Below are 14,920 nucleotides of genomic sequence, written 5' to 3'. Positions count from 1 at the left end.
ACCATAGCGATCCCCATATGGAAGCTATGGTCTCTCCTTCTGGTCTCATATATATAGTCGTCGGAATTGGTGGGGAACACATGGAAGCTAGACGGATGAAGATATCATCTATTGCAATGATTAATTAACAGTTTCAAAAAGGTGGTGGAGTGGAAGATAGGAGTGATTTCGACGGTTTCAAAAAGGTGATGGTAGGATAAATCAAGAAGACCATGGAGGCGAAACGCTTCTGGGAAATGAGTTTTTCTACTTTAATGGGCCTACGGAATAGGAAACCCAGTTCTCTCGTCAAAATTGAGAAACGTCGATGTAGAGAAACAAAGGAGAACACGTGTCCAGTTTTGCCGTGTGCAAAGGAATGATGTGGCAGCATAAAGAGAGAGAAAACTCTCATTTATTATTAGGGAGATTCTCAGATCTGGCAAGCCCCTCCTCAAAAACGTCGTTTTGAGGCTCTCCTTGCCAGGAAGGAGGAGATAGAAGACTACTAGCATACTATATCGACAGGTTTCCTGCTCTTTGCAGCGTAAAATCTAAAATTGCTCTCTTCGGAACCCTAGAACTTTTCGTGATAAACACGTTTTTGAAGACACGGTCAAGAGAGAGACGAATTCCCCTATGTAGGGTGACTCCCATAGATTGAAAGGACTCGCTTTAGGTTTTCAAACAATCGACTCGCAGGATGAGTCGAATGTATGGGAATCGTGGAAGAGAAGGTAGGGGAAGAGAAGAGGGACGACGCTACGAGAAGAAGAAGGAAGATGATATTATCCCAATCCCGGAGTTTGATTTCTCGGACCTGATTGAGAAATACAAGCTTACTTTAGTGGGACGAATGTTCCATGTGGATGGAAGAAGTGTAGAGGATTTGATCAAACATATGCCGAAAAGGCATATCTGGGACGTAGAGGGGAAAGTTAGAGGAACGAATTTGGGCAATAATAAATTCCAATTCGACTTTGATAACGAACAAGATCTACAGAAGGTTCTACAAAGGAGACCCTGTCACTTCAACAAGTGGAGCTTCTCCTTGGAGAGATGGATTCCAACAATCAATGAGGATTTCCCAAACTCAATGCTCTTTTGGATAGCGATATCTGGTGTACCTAATCACTACAAAAAAGATGAAACCTACAGAAACATTGGGAACGCCTTGGGCCTAGTAGACAAAGTGGATGTAGATGGAGGTCGGGTACGTGTGTGGGTCAATGCTGATGTGCCACTTCAATTTGAACGTCGAGCGGGTTTCGCTAATGGAGATGTGATAAGGGTGTCCCTCATTTATGAGGAGCTTCATAGACATTGCTTCACATGCAAGCGTATCTCCCATGAGGAAGGCACTTGCCCTGAACTTACAGAGGAACAGCGAGAGAAAAACAGAGTCGCAAGGATTGAACAAAAAGAGATAGAAGAAAAAGCAACTCGAGAAGCTTTCTCTATCCCTTTCCGGTATGGGACTGACCGTACGATCCACTTGACCCATACTAATCATAGAACTACAACTGAAAGAAGCTATAGAGGGGTAGAGAAAAAAGATTACCGGCGACCAGTGGAGTCAAATAGGGAAAGATCAAGCAGTGACCTTCGTGAAAGGATAACGGAGCGGCGAGAGGCCCTTGGTAAAGACGTCTGGAAGAGACTGGATAAAGTTGATGAACCATACTATCCCCGTGATCGGGAGAGATATCATCCATATCAAAGATCTTGGAACTATGAACACCGTGCACGTGATGAAGCCATGTCCAGAAATAGAACCTTCATAAGGCACTCTAACTGGAATCATAAAGAAAGAAGAGACGGGCCTAGAAACCATTACGACTCACACAGTGTGAGTAGGAGTAACTCGGGAAGACAAACTTCTCCAGACTCACAACGCACAATCTCGGATAAGCTCGAGCTCCAAAGAACAAGTAGAGGTCATCTGGACCGGTCTCGCAAATCACCACCAAAACATACCAAAGAATGGAGACCGATAAGACAGGGAAAGGAGAACACGGAGGCTACTCGAGTGATAGAGACAGAGATGAATGATGAAGAGAGACGAAGGCTAAAAGGAAAAATGATCGCGCAAGATCCCACTCCTGATCAATTGAGACCAATCTCGGGAAGAGGAACGCTCATAATAAGGGAACCTAGCTCTAACCCGCCGGAAAATCAAACGGAAGGAGTAAAAAGGAGTAACCTGGGAGATGCTATACAAAATGGAGCAAGCAAGAAAATTGTGGAGACAGAAGAGAGGCACTCTCCAAGGGGTTCCGAGGATCTTGAATTAATAGACCCAGATTCAGAGGAGGATGGTGAGCTAATGGATGACGAGGCTTTTGACAGGATGATAGAACAGTATACTGAACCGGAGCAAATGACGGAGGCTGATATTTATAATGTAGATGATCTAATGGAGGAGGAACAAGATCTCGAAAGAACAAGACTTGCAAAGGAAGCAACCCCTACAACTTTGGAAGAAGAGAAGAGCAAGAGTATTGAGAAGTCGGTTCAAAATGTGGAAACGACCATATGTCTGCCGAAGAGAGGTGAAAAGAGTGCTATCACTAGCCAAAAGAATGATGAGACTGAAATCTTCAAAAATCTGGATCAGGAAGGACACCAGATTATGGCAGCAAAGAAGAAGAAGAAGGCGCCACGGAGCCCAGACGTAAAAGGCACTGCGGCCTCAAAGAAACTTGCGGTTAGGGGAAGAGCTTCACCAAAAGGCAAAGCATCAAGACGGTATCGCCCCCCAGTGGCCCGAAGGTTGCCACAAGTCCCTCGACATGAGGTGTATCCATCTGCCGTAAGAGGCAAGAAACCCAGTGTATCCGGTTCGGTGGTGTCCCAGAAACCACCCAGTAAGGATATATGAATGCAATCGCATGGAACTGTCAAGGGGCGGGAGCCTACTTGACAAAGCAACACTTGCGAGAGTTGCTTCGCTACTATGGTCCTAGTTTTCTTTTTCTTTCAGAAACAAAAAATACTTTCTCTTTTATGCAAGATTTACAGTTTGAACTTGGCTATGATAAGATTTTTACCGTGGAACCTACGGGTAGAAGCGGTGGTTTGGCTTTGCTTTATATGAATGATTCTGGAGTGAAGATTGTTTTTTCAAATGATCGCATGATAGATGTGGAAGCGCAGATAGAAGGCCATAAAGTGTACATTACTTTCGTCTACGGAGATCCGGTGGTGGAATACCGTGAATATGTCTGGGAGAGGCTCACACGAATGGGAACAACAAGATCAGGAGCCTGGATGATGATAGGAGCTTTTAACGAGATCACAAGTAATGCAGAAAAGAAAGGTGGTCGAAAGAGAGCCGAGACTTCTTTCTTACCATTCAAGACGATGCTGACCAATTGCAGTATGATTGAATTTCCATCAAAAGGAAACACTATGTCTTGGGCAGGAAGGAGGAAGAATGGACGAATTCAATGTCGCCTGGATAGGGCAGTAGGAAACGAAGATTGGCATAATATTTTTTCTCACACTGATGTGGTGTATCTGTTAAGATGGGGCTCTGACCATCGGCCAGTCTTGGCTAGGATCAAATCACGAGAGACAAGACCGAGACGCAGTTTCAAGTTTGATAAGCGGTGGTTTGGAAAACAAGGCTTTTATGAGACTGTTAAAGGCGGATGGGGAAGGAATACTCATCATCAGCATGGAGATTTTGTGGAAAAAATCTACAGATGCAGAAAAGCCATTTCAACGTGGAAGCGCAGCAATCCATCAAATAATGAAAAGGTGATTGAGCTGTTGAAGGCAAAGCTCGATCAAGCTCAGAATGAGGACAGTCTATCGACAGAAGAGGAGCTCGAGATTAAATGGCAGCTGTGTGCGGCTTATAGAGAGGAGGAAATTTTCTGGAGACAGAAGAGCCGAGCCATTTGGCTAAGGGAGGGGGACAGGAACACGAAATATTTTCACGCAAAAACGAAGCAGCGCCGGGATCGAAACCGTATCATGAAGCTGAAGAATTCGATGGGAGTGTGGGTTGAAACCGAGGAAGGGATCGAACAACTCGCTGTGGAGTACTTCGAGGAGCTGTTTGAGACCTCCAACCCGGGAGATTTTGAGGAGAGTATCCGGTTTATTACCGAGACAGTGACAAAGGATATGAATGCGGTATTAACTGCTCAAATAACAGATACTGAGATCAAAGATGCGGTATTCTCAATCAATCCGGAAAAGGCACCATGACCAGACGGGATGACAAGCTTGTTTTATCAAAAATTCTGGAATGTGGTTGGAAAGGATGTCATCAGTATGGTTCGCGTTTTCTTTGAAACGGGCGAGCTTGACGAAAGACTTAACCAGACTAACATTTGTCTCATCCCCAAGAATGAAAGACCGGTCACCATGGCTGAGTTTCGACCGATAAGCTTATGCAACGTAAGCTACAAGATTATTTCTAAGATTTTGTCTTCCCGGCTAAAGAAGGTTCTGCCCCTTTTGATATCAGAAACACAATCAGCCTTTGTGGCTCGACGGTTGATAACCGATAATATTCTAGTTGCCCAAGAAATATTCCACGCCCTAAGGACAAACCAGAGCTGTAAATCAATATTCATGGCGATCAAGACAGACATGAGTAAAGCTTATGATAGGGTTGAGTGGGGCTTCCTTCGAGCTTTGATGGAAAAAATGGGATTCGATATGAGGTGGATTCATTTAATTATGAACTGTGTTACCTCAGTCTCATATAAAGTCTTAGTAAATGGAGATGCGAAGGATAACATTACTCCTTCCCGGGGACTCCGGCAGGGCGATCCACTATCGCCGTTCTTGTTTATTCTCTGTACCGAAGTATTAATATCACAGATCAAAGATGCAGAGCGACAGGAAAAGATCTCCAGCCTCAAGATCGCAAGAGCGTGCCCGGAAGTTTCCCATTTACTCTTCGCTGACGACAGTCTTTTCTTTTGTAAAGCGGAGCCAGCGCAGTGCCAAGAGTTGATGAGGATCATTGACGTTTATGGTAAAGCCTCAGGACAACAACTGAATAAAATCAAGTCATCAGTTATGTTCGGTTCTAAGGTCATAACGTCCCTAAAATAAGACCTGAAAAGGTCAATTGGTATTAATAGAGAAGGTGGAATGGGCATGTATCTTGGAATGCCCGAGAAGATCTGTGGATCAAAAAAGCAAGTGTTTGCTTATGTTCAGGATAGACTTAACACGAGAGTCAACTCTTGGGAAGCAAAGCTACTGTCAAAAGGAGGCAAGGAAGTACAAATCAAGTCGGTAGCCCAAGCAGTACCGACGTTCACAATGTCTTGCTATCTTTTACCGCAGGATACTCATAAGAAAATAACAGGTGCAGTCTCGAGGTTCTGGTAGAGTTCGAAAGCAAATAACAGAGGCCTACACTGGATTGCTTGGGACAAAATATGTGTTCCCCTTGATGAGGGAGGTTTAGGTTTCCGAGACTCTCGAGATTTCAACCTTGCTCTACTAGCAAAACAAGTCTGGAGGCTTCTCGTATATCCAGATTCGCTTCTGGCAAGAGTGATGAAAGGGAGATACTACAGGCAAACAAACCCTCTCCTGGCCGGAAAAGCAAACAATCCTTCATATGGTTGGAGAAGTCTGTGGACGGCTCGCGAGGTTCTGAGCGCGGGAGTAGTTCGTACTATCGGAACAGGTTCTGATACTAAGGTTTGGGAGGACGGCTGGATACTGGGTGAAAAAGCCAGACCAGCGAAACCAATAGGAGAGATTTTCGACCGTGATCTACGAGTGCATCATCTAATTATTCATGAGACGAAACGATGGAATGAGCTGTTGATCAGAGAACTTGTAGCAGCAGAGGATGTAGATAGAATCATGGAGATTCAACCAAGCCGACTGGGAAGAAAAGATGGGTATACATGGAAACACACTAAGTCTGGCTCATACTCTGTAAAATCGGGATACGACATTATAAATGAACAGAGAAAAGCAACAGACACTGGTGTGGTGGAAGAACCTAGTGTCAAGAAGCTAAATTAAGAGGTGTGGAAGCTGAAAACATCGAGGAAAATAAAGCATTTCATTTGGCAAGCACTAGCTGGTTTTGTTACTACGGCAAGTCGACTTTGTGATCGACATTGTGCGACAGATAGGACCTGCCTCCGATGTGGTGCGGAGGAGGAGACGATAAACCACCTTTTGTTCGAGTGCCCCCCAGCGCTACAATGTTGGGCGCTTTCAGATATCCCAACGATTCCGGGCGTATTCCCGTGTAATGCTTTGTTCACAAACCTTGATCATCTCCTGTGGCGAGCAGCGGAGCAAGGTGTCCTGAAGGAAGTCATTGAGCCTTTTCCTTGGCTAATATGGTATATATGGAAGAGCCGAAATAATAAGTTATTCAATGGAATCAAGGATCCACCGCTAGACACATTACAGTTGGCGATGACATAAGCCAATAACTGGAAGATGGCTCAGATAATCCCGGAAGCAGAGGAAGATGCAATAGCTGGGTAGGTTGAAGAACCGGAAAGGGTAGTTACAGAACAGAGGAGTATGCAGTTGCGATGCCAAGTAGATGCATCGTGGACACATGAAGACAGGAAAACGGGGCTGGGATTTGTGCTGATGGAGGAAGATCAAACCGTTCTAGTTGGGCTCCAGAACGTCATTAAGACACCGTCACCAATACACGCAGAAGTACGAGGACTACTCTGGGCAATGAAGACCTTGAAGAATCGTGGCTTCGACTCAATGCACTTTGAAACGGACTGCCTACAACTTCTAAAGCTGATAAGATGTGAGGACGAATGGCCATCCATGGCGACTGAGATAGAAGATATTTGGTTACAATCTAAACTTTACACTAGTTTCTCTATTTCGTTTCTACCGCGTGGTAAGAATACTCGAGCGGACTGTTTTGCTAAAGCAGCCCGTAATCGAACTGATGCTTTTGTTTACGTTAGTAATGATACTCCTGTCTGGCTAGCTCAAGTAGCAAGGTCTTTGGAGTGATTGAATAATAAACTTTCTGTTGATGCCAAAAAAAAAAAAAAAAACTCTCATTTATTATTATAGATAGATATATACATAACACATATATTAAAAATCCCAATGAGAAGAACCCCATTGAAAGTGCTCTAACTGATTACCAAAAACCAAAATCAAATTTTAAATTGCATGCATGCTTCTCTAGATCGAGCTAGCTAGTACGATGTTCTCAAATCTTTTTATTAGAGATCCGATCAAACCCCAAAACACATGCTCCATAGTCTTATCTATATAATAAAATCTAATGATTAGAATATAGTCTAGTTACGTGATGTATGTTCTCTTCACATAATTAGAGCAAATGACTTCAATTGCTCCACAGATCTTCTGCCTTTCATTTATCATCAATAATGGTGCCGCCTGCAATATGTACTCCATTAAATTATACTTAGATGTTATTGTTGATCATGACGATTGATTTAGATCATTTAGTACTTCTACCTTTAAATCAAAATTTAGGTCTTAAAGTCATATATACAAAATGTTTCAGATCACTGAGCGAATTCGTAGCTACAAATGTAATGTTTCAAACCAGAATACATGCATGCATTTTGCTGATTAAACTCTCTTAAAATGTGTGTAGTTATTTTTTGGATTTATTACTGTCCTTTATAGATATCTCTGTAACGTGTGGAAAAATACTAAAATATATGTGATATAGTGATATATGGCAATGATCAAGTACAATGTATTGTAATTGAAATGATGCCTTCGGCTACTAATAATAGTGGAACTACATAGATTCAAATATTAGTATACAACCCAGGACCTCGTAGTCCAGTGGTACTACCTCCGGGAGGGGAGGTCGGCTGTTCGACTCGCGGGGAGGGGGAGGCGTGCCCAGGACCCGTAAAAAGGTACAGGCAAAGGCTGGCGCCGGGCCTAGGTGGGGGGCCGCAAGGTCAACACCTGGTTAATCAAAAAAAAAAAAAAAAAAAAAAAAAAAAAAAAAAAAAAAAAATATTAGTATACAATATGATCGGATGTCATTTCCAACAAAAAGGTAAAAGATAAACATAAGGAATCATTTGGTGACACAGTATTACTTTTCTCGAAAATTCTTCTACCAAAGAAGTTAACAGTTGTTTACAAGAACAATTTTATAAAGGAAAAATGAGTGCTCTTTTCTTGTTTATCGTATAGTTTTGCAACTCGAGGACCTCAAAGTGGTCGACGTTCAGTGTATTCGTACGAATTACAGCATAAGTGTGGGACACATCTTCATTTTTAAAATGTAAATATAATCAATCAAAAAGATATATTTTTCATCGTTCAAACAGTTATACAAAATTAACCAAAGTCGGTTAGATTCAACTCATCATTAACAGTTTGATTATATATATCATTTGTTTTATATGAATTATGCTGAACACATCAACAATAATGCATGTCCCATAAGCTATGATTTTTAAGCATCTTTTACGAACAAGGACAAACATAATATGAGTATATTTCTATATTGGTTTGTGCAAATAGATCAAAATCTCAACATTACTTTTTTAAAAAAAATTAATTTGCTCTTTAGTCTTTTACCTCCTCTATCTTTTCTTTAACTGGTTTTCTTCTTTTTCTTGTTGTTTTATTGTGAAACCAATAGTGTAAACAACACCTGATTAATCCTTCCATCTCATATTGTCTCCTCGTTATCTTTCTCATTATAAGACAATCGACAAAAGAAAAGTTGAAGCTGCCATTTTTGACTTAAGAATCTTCATTTATTTTTCTCTACACCTTGACTTGAAATCTTCTTCGTTCTGCATTCTTGAACGCTCTTTTCAGATCATCAGAGGGAGAGAGAGAGAGAGGCTATATGGCTATTGAAGTTTGCTGTTCAGAGGCTCCTGATTCTAGAATCAGCCCAAGAAACTCTTTCTCCTATGATCTTGACTCAACGGACGGTGAAGTCAGATTAGACTCGACGCTTCTTGACTCAGGTTCGGATTTAGATTTCTGCTTTGGCTCGAGTTGCTCTGTTCAAGAAGTTTCTCCGGCTGATGAACTCTTCTCCGATGGAAAGATTCTTCCCGTCCAGATCAAGAAGGTAACCTTTCGGGTTCAGAGATCAGCTTCGCTTTCATCATCACCATCTTATTCATCTTCCTCTTCTTCATCATCGTTCTGCAACCAGAGACCAGCACCAGAAAAGAAGATCATGAAACTCAAAGACCTTCTGTTGAATCCTGAATCTGATTTTGAAGACAAGGCGCCAAAGGGACTGTTCTTGCAGTTCAAGAGAAGCATAAGTCTCAACTACGACAAGAGCCGTAACAGCAAAGGACTAATCAGATCTCTTCAGTTCCTCTCACGAAGCAACTCCACAGGCTCTGCTCTAAACCCTAAACCTAACTTGCTCCCCAAGGAAAATCATCACCCTCACAAGACTGACATTCTTCCTAAACAAACGTCTCTTAGAAGATCATCTTCGCTCTCAGCGTCAGTCCCTTATAGAAAACCACTCGCCAGAAACAGTTTCGGTAATGGAAACGGTGGAGTTCGAGTTAGTCCAGTCTTAAACTTTCCACCGCCGGCGTTCATCTCAAACGTAGCCGACGGATTGTTCAGCATTGGGTCACTCTGTAACGGTAGGACGAACAGGAAGACAAGATTATGAAAATCTTTGGTCTTTTGTGGCCGGACAGGAGTAACTGAAAATGTCTTTATTTTTATTTATTTTTTACTGTTGGTTGTATAATGATGGAATATCGACAGCACATGTGAAGATTAGACATCATGTGAGTTTTGTCTGCACGAAGAATAATTGACGAACTAGACGTGTACCATTGGAATAGGAACGCCTCGTTTGATTGTATCATTCGGGTAAGATTTTTTTCTTTCTTTTGACTAAGATTAAAACGTGTAAATAAATTGTAGATGATTGGTTGAATTGTAGACAAATTTAGTTGTAAAATTCGTGTTATAGGTAAGTGAACTGTTGTAACTATAAATTTATAAGGGAGGATTTACTAAAAATAACTCATAATTTGATTTTTTTTGCATACAAATATATACTGATTGAAATGGAAAGCTAATATAAATAATAGCAAAATTACAACTAACTCTTATGATTAAACAAAAAAAACATGAATGTATGTTTATGATTATAACATTGAAAAATATTTACGAAACAATGAAGTATATTCGACTTTTTTACAAAGGAAAACTAACAGTCTTCATACCAAATCAAAGAAACAAAATTCACAAAATGGTCAATTTCAAACTAACATATATATTGATCAGGATACTTCACGAGGAGTCTGTTTGATGGAGCACACTTCATTTGAAATCTCTTTCGTAAAATATAACTGAAAATTTGAAAATCAAGTGAACAATTATTTAGATCTGTTGAGAGTTCATGTATAGTTTTTCCTAGCACTCGCTGAACGTCAAACTTAAGCTGACTAGATCTTGATCCGTGCATCTACACGGGTGTTTGCTTTAATTTGTAAGAACATTATAATTTATAATTAATTGGTATTGTTGGATTTTAAAAATTATAGTCCTGTTATATATTATTGTTTGACTATTATTGTATTTGTAACACGAATAAAAGAATACTAATACATTCATATATTGATTTTTTTGTTTCATTGTTTATTTGATATTGTAACCTAAATATTATAGCTATTTTTAGTATTGTATATCTAATTCTATTTCGGTGGTCTATAAAAAAAATTAGAAAGAAGGTTTACTCAATCTATTAGTTCTTTTGTATTGTATTTTTTATATACATTGAAAACAATTTTATAATGGTTATTGGAAAATACATTAGTAAAAATCATTTTTTGAATACATGTATATTTTTGAATCAATTTTTGTTTTGAATTTTGTTTAATGATTAATTTAGAAAAAATATGTTTTTAGTTAATTAGACTGGACCAGTTGCACAAAAAAAGTACTTAAATTGAGTCATTTTTCGTATATTTTAAATCTGGTCCAAACAGATAATTTATAAAAAAATATAATGGATTTTATTTTTTTAATAACATAAATCCATTTTTTTTAATATACTGCTATCCATATTTTCAAACAATATTATATTTCTATTTAATTATGTTATTCTTCTTTTCAAACATTCTCAAAGGTACTTCTACTTTAATAAGATAGAAGATATAATATTGCAAAAATATGTTGTTATATATTTTTCATGTCACTATTAAATATCATATATGCGTCATCATATAATTAATCGTGTTTTTTACCTACCATCATATAACGAATCATATAACTAACAATATTTTATACGTACCATCATATAAACAATCATATATATTATATTTTTAAAACTTAATATGAAATATAAAAATCATAATTTACGCTGGTGTTTGAAATTTCTTTGTATTGTATTTTTCTTAAATATATTTAAAACATTTTTATAATGGTTATAAAAAACATTTTAGTAAAATCAAATTTTGAATAAATGTATATTTTTGAATCAATTTTAAATTAATATTTTTATTTGAAATATGTATATAAAATTTAAATTTTGTTTTATGATTATTTTAAACAAATATTTTTTTAGCTAATTAGATTGGACCAGCCATTTTCGTATATTTTAAAACTGGCTCATATATATAGTTTTTATAATATAATGAATTTCTAATTTTTCTTGATAACGTAAGTCCATTACTTTTTTTCTTTAATATATTGCTATCCATGTTTCCAAACAACACTATTTTTTTTTTAAACTGTCAAACAAAAGCTTAAAGTACTTATACTTTAATAAGAGAGATGAAAGATACATACTCATTAATAATTAAAAATCATCAAATATGAGGAAATCAATAGAAATATGATTTTGAAACTAAAACTTTAAGAGATTTTGGGATGGAACGAGAGAGGAAACGCAAGACAACCAATAGGAAACTTCATTTAAAGTCTCATTTGCGAAACGGACTTATAGTGTTTTTGACACATTCTAACATTTTTTTTGTAAGGTGTTATCGAGTTTTCTAGTTTTTTGAATCATTTCATGTCACAAGAACACTTTGGATAGAGATTTGGTCGATTTGGAGGAAAGAAACAATTTTTAGTGCAAACAAGCATATTAAAATGCAGAAATATCAGAATTTATGAGATAGATGGAAAGGTTCTCACCGATAGATTAAGATGATATATTCTGCCGGTTTGATGCTAATTCATCAATCGGTGAGATCAATTCAAAAGGTATGCATGTTTTACTAACCAGTGGTTTGTGTGGCGAAAAGACACAGTTAAGTGGAATATGCAGCCGAAAATGGAGCGACTGCTTCATTTGGATGGGAAAAAGTGAAAATATCCATTTATCTAATTTCGATCTATTATTTCTGAAAAACTTAGGCAGCCAGCCGCCTACAGACTATTATGATCGGTAAGAAATTGTAGAATTTTTATGTAAGTTTTAATCTATAAAAATAATAAATTTAAATAAATGAAATAAAGTTTAACCAATTATCCACGTTTGTTTTTAGGTTGAATCAGTGTACTAGCCACTCAGAAAAAAAATCAGAAAGTATACATATGATAAACTTAGCAGTACTGTCCAAGATACTATTGTTGCTCTTACCTCGGGTTTGTTTTCAAAAAAATCAGAAAGTATACAAATTTTTAAATAGATGTTGAGAGGTTGGCTCAGTTTTTTCTTTTAGTTTCCAGTTTTCTAATACTTAGAACCCCTGTTCGGGAACGCGCTAGGCGCTAGTCAGGCGGTCGGGTTGGGCCTAGCGCCTAAAGAGAAAATCAGGGATTAATCGGAAATTATACGGGGCGAAATTTTTAGATGGTTTACTATGTTATAAAACATGTTAATCTTTTATTGTGTATAACATTAATACATTTTCATGTTTAAGATTGTATAAAACACACAAATAGAATATATAAACTTAATATAGTGTAATTTTCATCAAAATTATGAATATAAAAGATATTTATAAAATTTTAGATCAAATAAACAAATAAAAATATTATTAAAAATAAAAAAAAATAAAAAAAATAAAAAAAAATAAAAAAATAAAAAAAAAAATAGATTAGGCGGCTGCCCTAGGCGGTCATTTAGGCGATCTAAGAGAAAAAAATCGGATATCCGATTTTTTAAACTGATTTGGCATAAATCGGGACGGAAGAGTGACGCGTATAAATATTATTTTCAATATTTAATGTGAGTTTAGAAATCAGGGCTTAGAACCGACTCCGATAAAATTACACATATAGATCAAATTAATACCAGCTAGATATAACTATTATTTTCAATATTTAATGTGAGTTTAGAAATCTCAATTGCAAAATTAATCTGATCAGTATAAATATTATTTAATTAGTGCATATAAATTATATATGAAATTCTCCCACAATGGAAACGCAATAACAAGATCGATTTTTAGCATATTATAAAAAGTAAAAACACAACCATTTGTTTTGTACGTTGGTTTGAAACAACTAAAGCTTTTACAAGTAAAGTCGATGATAGCCATTTGGTTAACTGGATTGAACCAGACCGAAAACATTAAACCGCTAGTAATATAAAACAATAAAACAATAAGTAAAAGGGGAATAAATCAACATCTAAACTGTCCACATAAGCACAAAAAATCAACATATCACAAAGCTTGCCAGCTCGACCTGTCCTATTTCTTCATTGCGGAGCGGATGATTTGAAACCAATCGTCTCTTCACCTTTCTTTTCGTCTCAATGCATCCTTTAATTATAGTATGTATGCCTCCATCTCCATTTCAAATCCCTAAATCTCCACGCATCACCCTATCTATAGTATTCCCGTCTCTCTGTCAACGGCTCCACATTCTGGAAATCAAAACCCACCGCATCCATGGCTAACAACCACCAGCTCCTCTAAACCTTTGTTCATTCATCTCCCGGAGAAAAGATCCCGAGTAGCTACGAAAGCTTCTCTCTCTAGAACCAACGAGGCTTCTTTATCCGCCATCATCTCCATGCTCGAGCGTGAACGGCAAGGATTAACCGACAGCGGCGGAGAACAGTGGCATACGGCGGAGGATTTCTGCCGGCGCGATAAGAAAACCGAGGAAGAGAGGAGGCTTAGAGACACGTGGCGTAAGATTCAAGGAGAAGACGATTGGGCCGGGTTAACGGACCCGATGGACCCGGTTCTCAGATCGGAGCTGATCCGTTACGGCGAAATGGCTCAGGCCTGTTACGACACCTTCGACTTCGATCCTTCCTCGAGATACTGCGGCAACCCATGTCGAGTGTAATCTTCACTTTGGTCACACATTGGGTCTGTTGATTTTTGAAAGCATTTGACCTTGCATTAGTTCTGTGTTTTGATTTAGGTTGGCCTCTAAATGTATAACGTCTCCATTTAGATCCGACGTGGGTTGTTGGTTCGATGAGGCTCTTAGAACTCAAGCAGTGCTATTGGAGGCAGGCTTTCTGAATATCTTTGGTCAGTGTCAAGTTTCTTGATCTCTTAGGATGCAGTTTTGATACTTTTTTGCTATGTACAGAGAATCTTTATAAGATTACGTGTGTGATTTAAGGTATTGTAAGCTCCAGAGCGGTGTCTGTATGGACCGGGTGAATTAGAGACTGAAGTCTCAGGAAGTAGCTCTCGCTTTGTGGTTGGCTTCTTATGTACCGAGCTTCTGTTGTTTCTGTGTTCCCCTGTGAGAAGGGCTGTTGTGTTGATGAACTCTGGAGGTTGGATAATGCGCTGAGATCAAGGTCTGGAAAAACTGAGCAACGGCACCGAGTCCATTTCACGTTCAAACGCAGCCACTGGTCTATGCACTCCACATGGAAATTATGGGCGCAAGGTAAACCTCTAACCTGTAAAATTCAGACAATTTTAAGGAATAAAAGTAGGCAAACACAGAATTGTAGCAAAACTTATGCATAAGAAGTTGGTTAATCTCCAGACAATGTTAGGAAAAGAGATGTTTAGTACCTCATGTCCAATATGGAACTCCT

At 38.4% G+C, this 14,920-nt stretch overlaps 3 protein-coding genes across 4 annotated transcripts; all 3 read left to right on the top strand.

Annotated features, from left to right (window-relative positions):
* Positions 1 to 6,504: 6,504 nt before the first annotated feature.
* Positions 6,505 to 6,963, top strand: LOC106408345. The gene has a single exon (XM_013849138.1). It carries the CDS (start codon positions 6,505 to 6,507, stop codon positions 6,961 to 6,963), a length of 459 nt encoding a protein of 152 aa, XP_013704592.1.
* Positions 6,964 to 8,451: 1,488 nt separating this feature from the next.
* On the top strand, positions 8,452 to 9,972 carry LOC106409270. 2 transcript variants are annotated; one of them, XM_022704161.2, is made up of 2 exons: positions 8,501 to 9,040; positions 9,128 to 9,972. In XM_022704161.2, exons 1-2 carry the CDS (start codon positions 8,810 to 8,812, stop codon positions 9,608 to 9,610), a joined length of 714 nt encoding a protein of 237 aa, XP_022559882.1. In that variant the 5' UTR covers positions 8,501 to 8,809; the 3' UTR covers positions 9,611 to 9,972. The 2 variants fall into 2 exon arrangements, with proteins under 2 accessions (XP_013705381.1, XP_022559882.1); XM_013849927.3 differs by having other exon boundaries at positions 8,452 to 9,972.
* A 3,064-nt stretch (positions 9,973 to 13,036) lies between these two features.
* Positions 13,037 to 14,717, top strand: LOC125588616 (phospholipase A1-Igamma2, chloroplastic-like). Its single transcript, XM_048760140.1, has 3 exons — positions 13,037 to 14,201; positions 14,284 to 14,396; positions 14,491 to 14,717. Exons 1-3 carry the CDS (start codon positions 13,924 to 13,926, stop codon positions 14,529 to 14,531), a joined length of 432 nt encoding a protein of 143 aa, XP_048616097.1. The 5' UTR covers positions 13,037 to 13,923; the 3' UTR covers positions 14,532 to 14,717.
* Positions 14,718 to 14,920: the final 203 nt, after the last annotated feature.

This window comes from Brassica napus, chromosome C6 (genome assembly GCF_020379485.1).
Source record: "Brassica napus cultivar Da-Ae chromosome C6, Da-Ae, whole genome shotgun sequence".
Taxonomy (NCBI): Eukaryota; Viridiplantae; Streptophyta; class Magnoliopsida; order Brassicales; family Brassicaceae; genus Brassica; species Brassica napus.
Note: the sequence above shows the minus strand (reverse complement) of the source record. Positions and strands in the feature narration are given on the sequence as shown.

Excerpts from the sequence above, each read along its gene's own strand:
- LOC106408345 (XM_013849138.1), top strand. The coding sequence starts at position 6,505 with ATGCAGTTGCGATGCCAAGTAGATGCATCGTGGACACATGAAGACAGG.
- LOC106409270 (XM_013849927.3), top strand. The coding sequence starts at position 8,810 with ATGGCTATTGAAGTTTGCTGTTCAGAGGCTCCTGATTCTAGAATCAGC.
- LOC125588616 (XM_048760140.1), top strand. The coding sequence starts at position 13,924 with ATGCTCGAGCGTGAACGGCAAGGATTAACCGACAGCGGCGGAGAACAG. Across the intron at positions 14,202-14,283 it reads TGCGGCAACCCATGTCGAGT|GTTGGCCTCTAAATGTATAA; the intron begins GTAATCTTCACT and ends GTTTTGATTTAG. Across the intron at positions 14,397-14,490 it reads AGGCTTTCTGAATATCTTTG|GTATTGTAAGCTCCAGAGCG; the intron begins GTCAGTGTCAAG and ends GTGTGATTTAAG.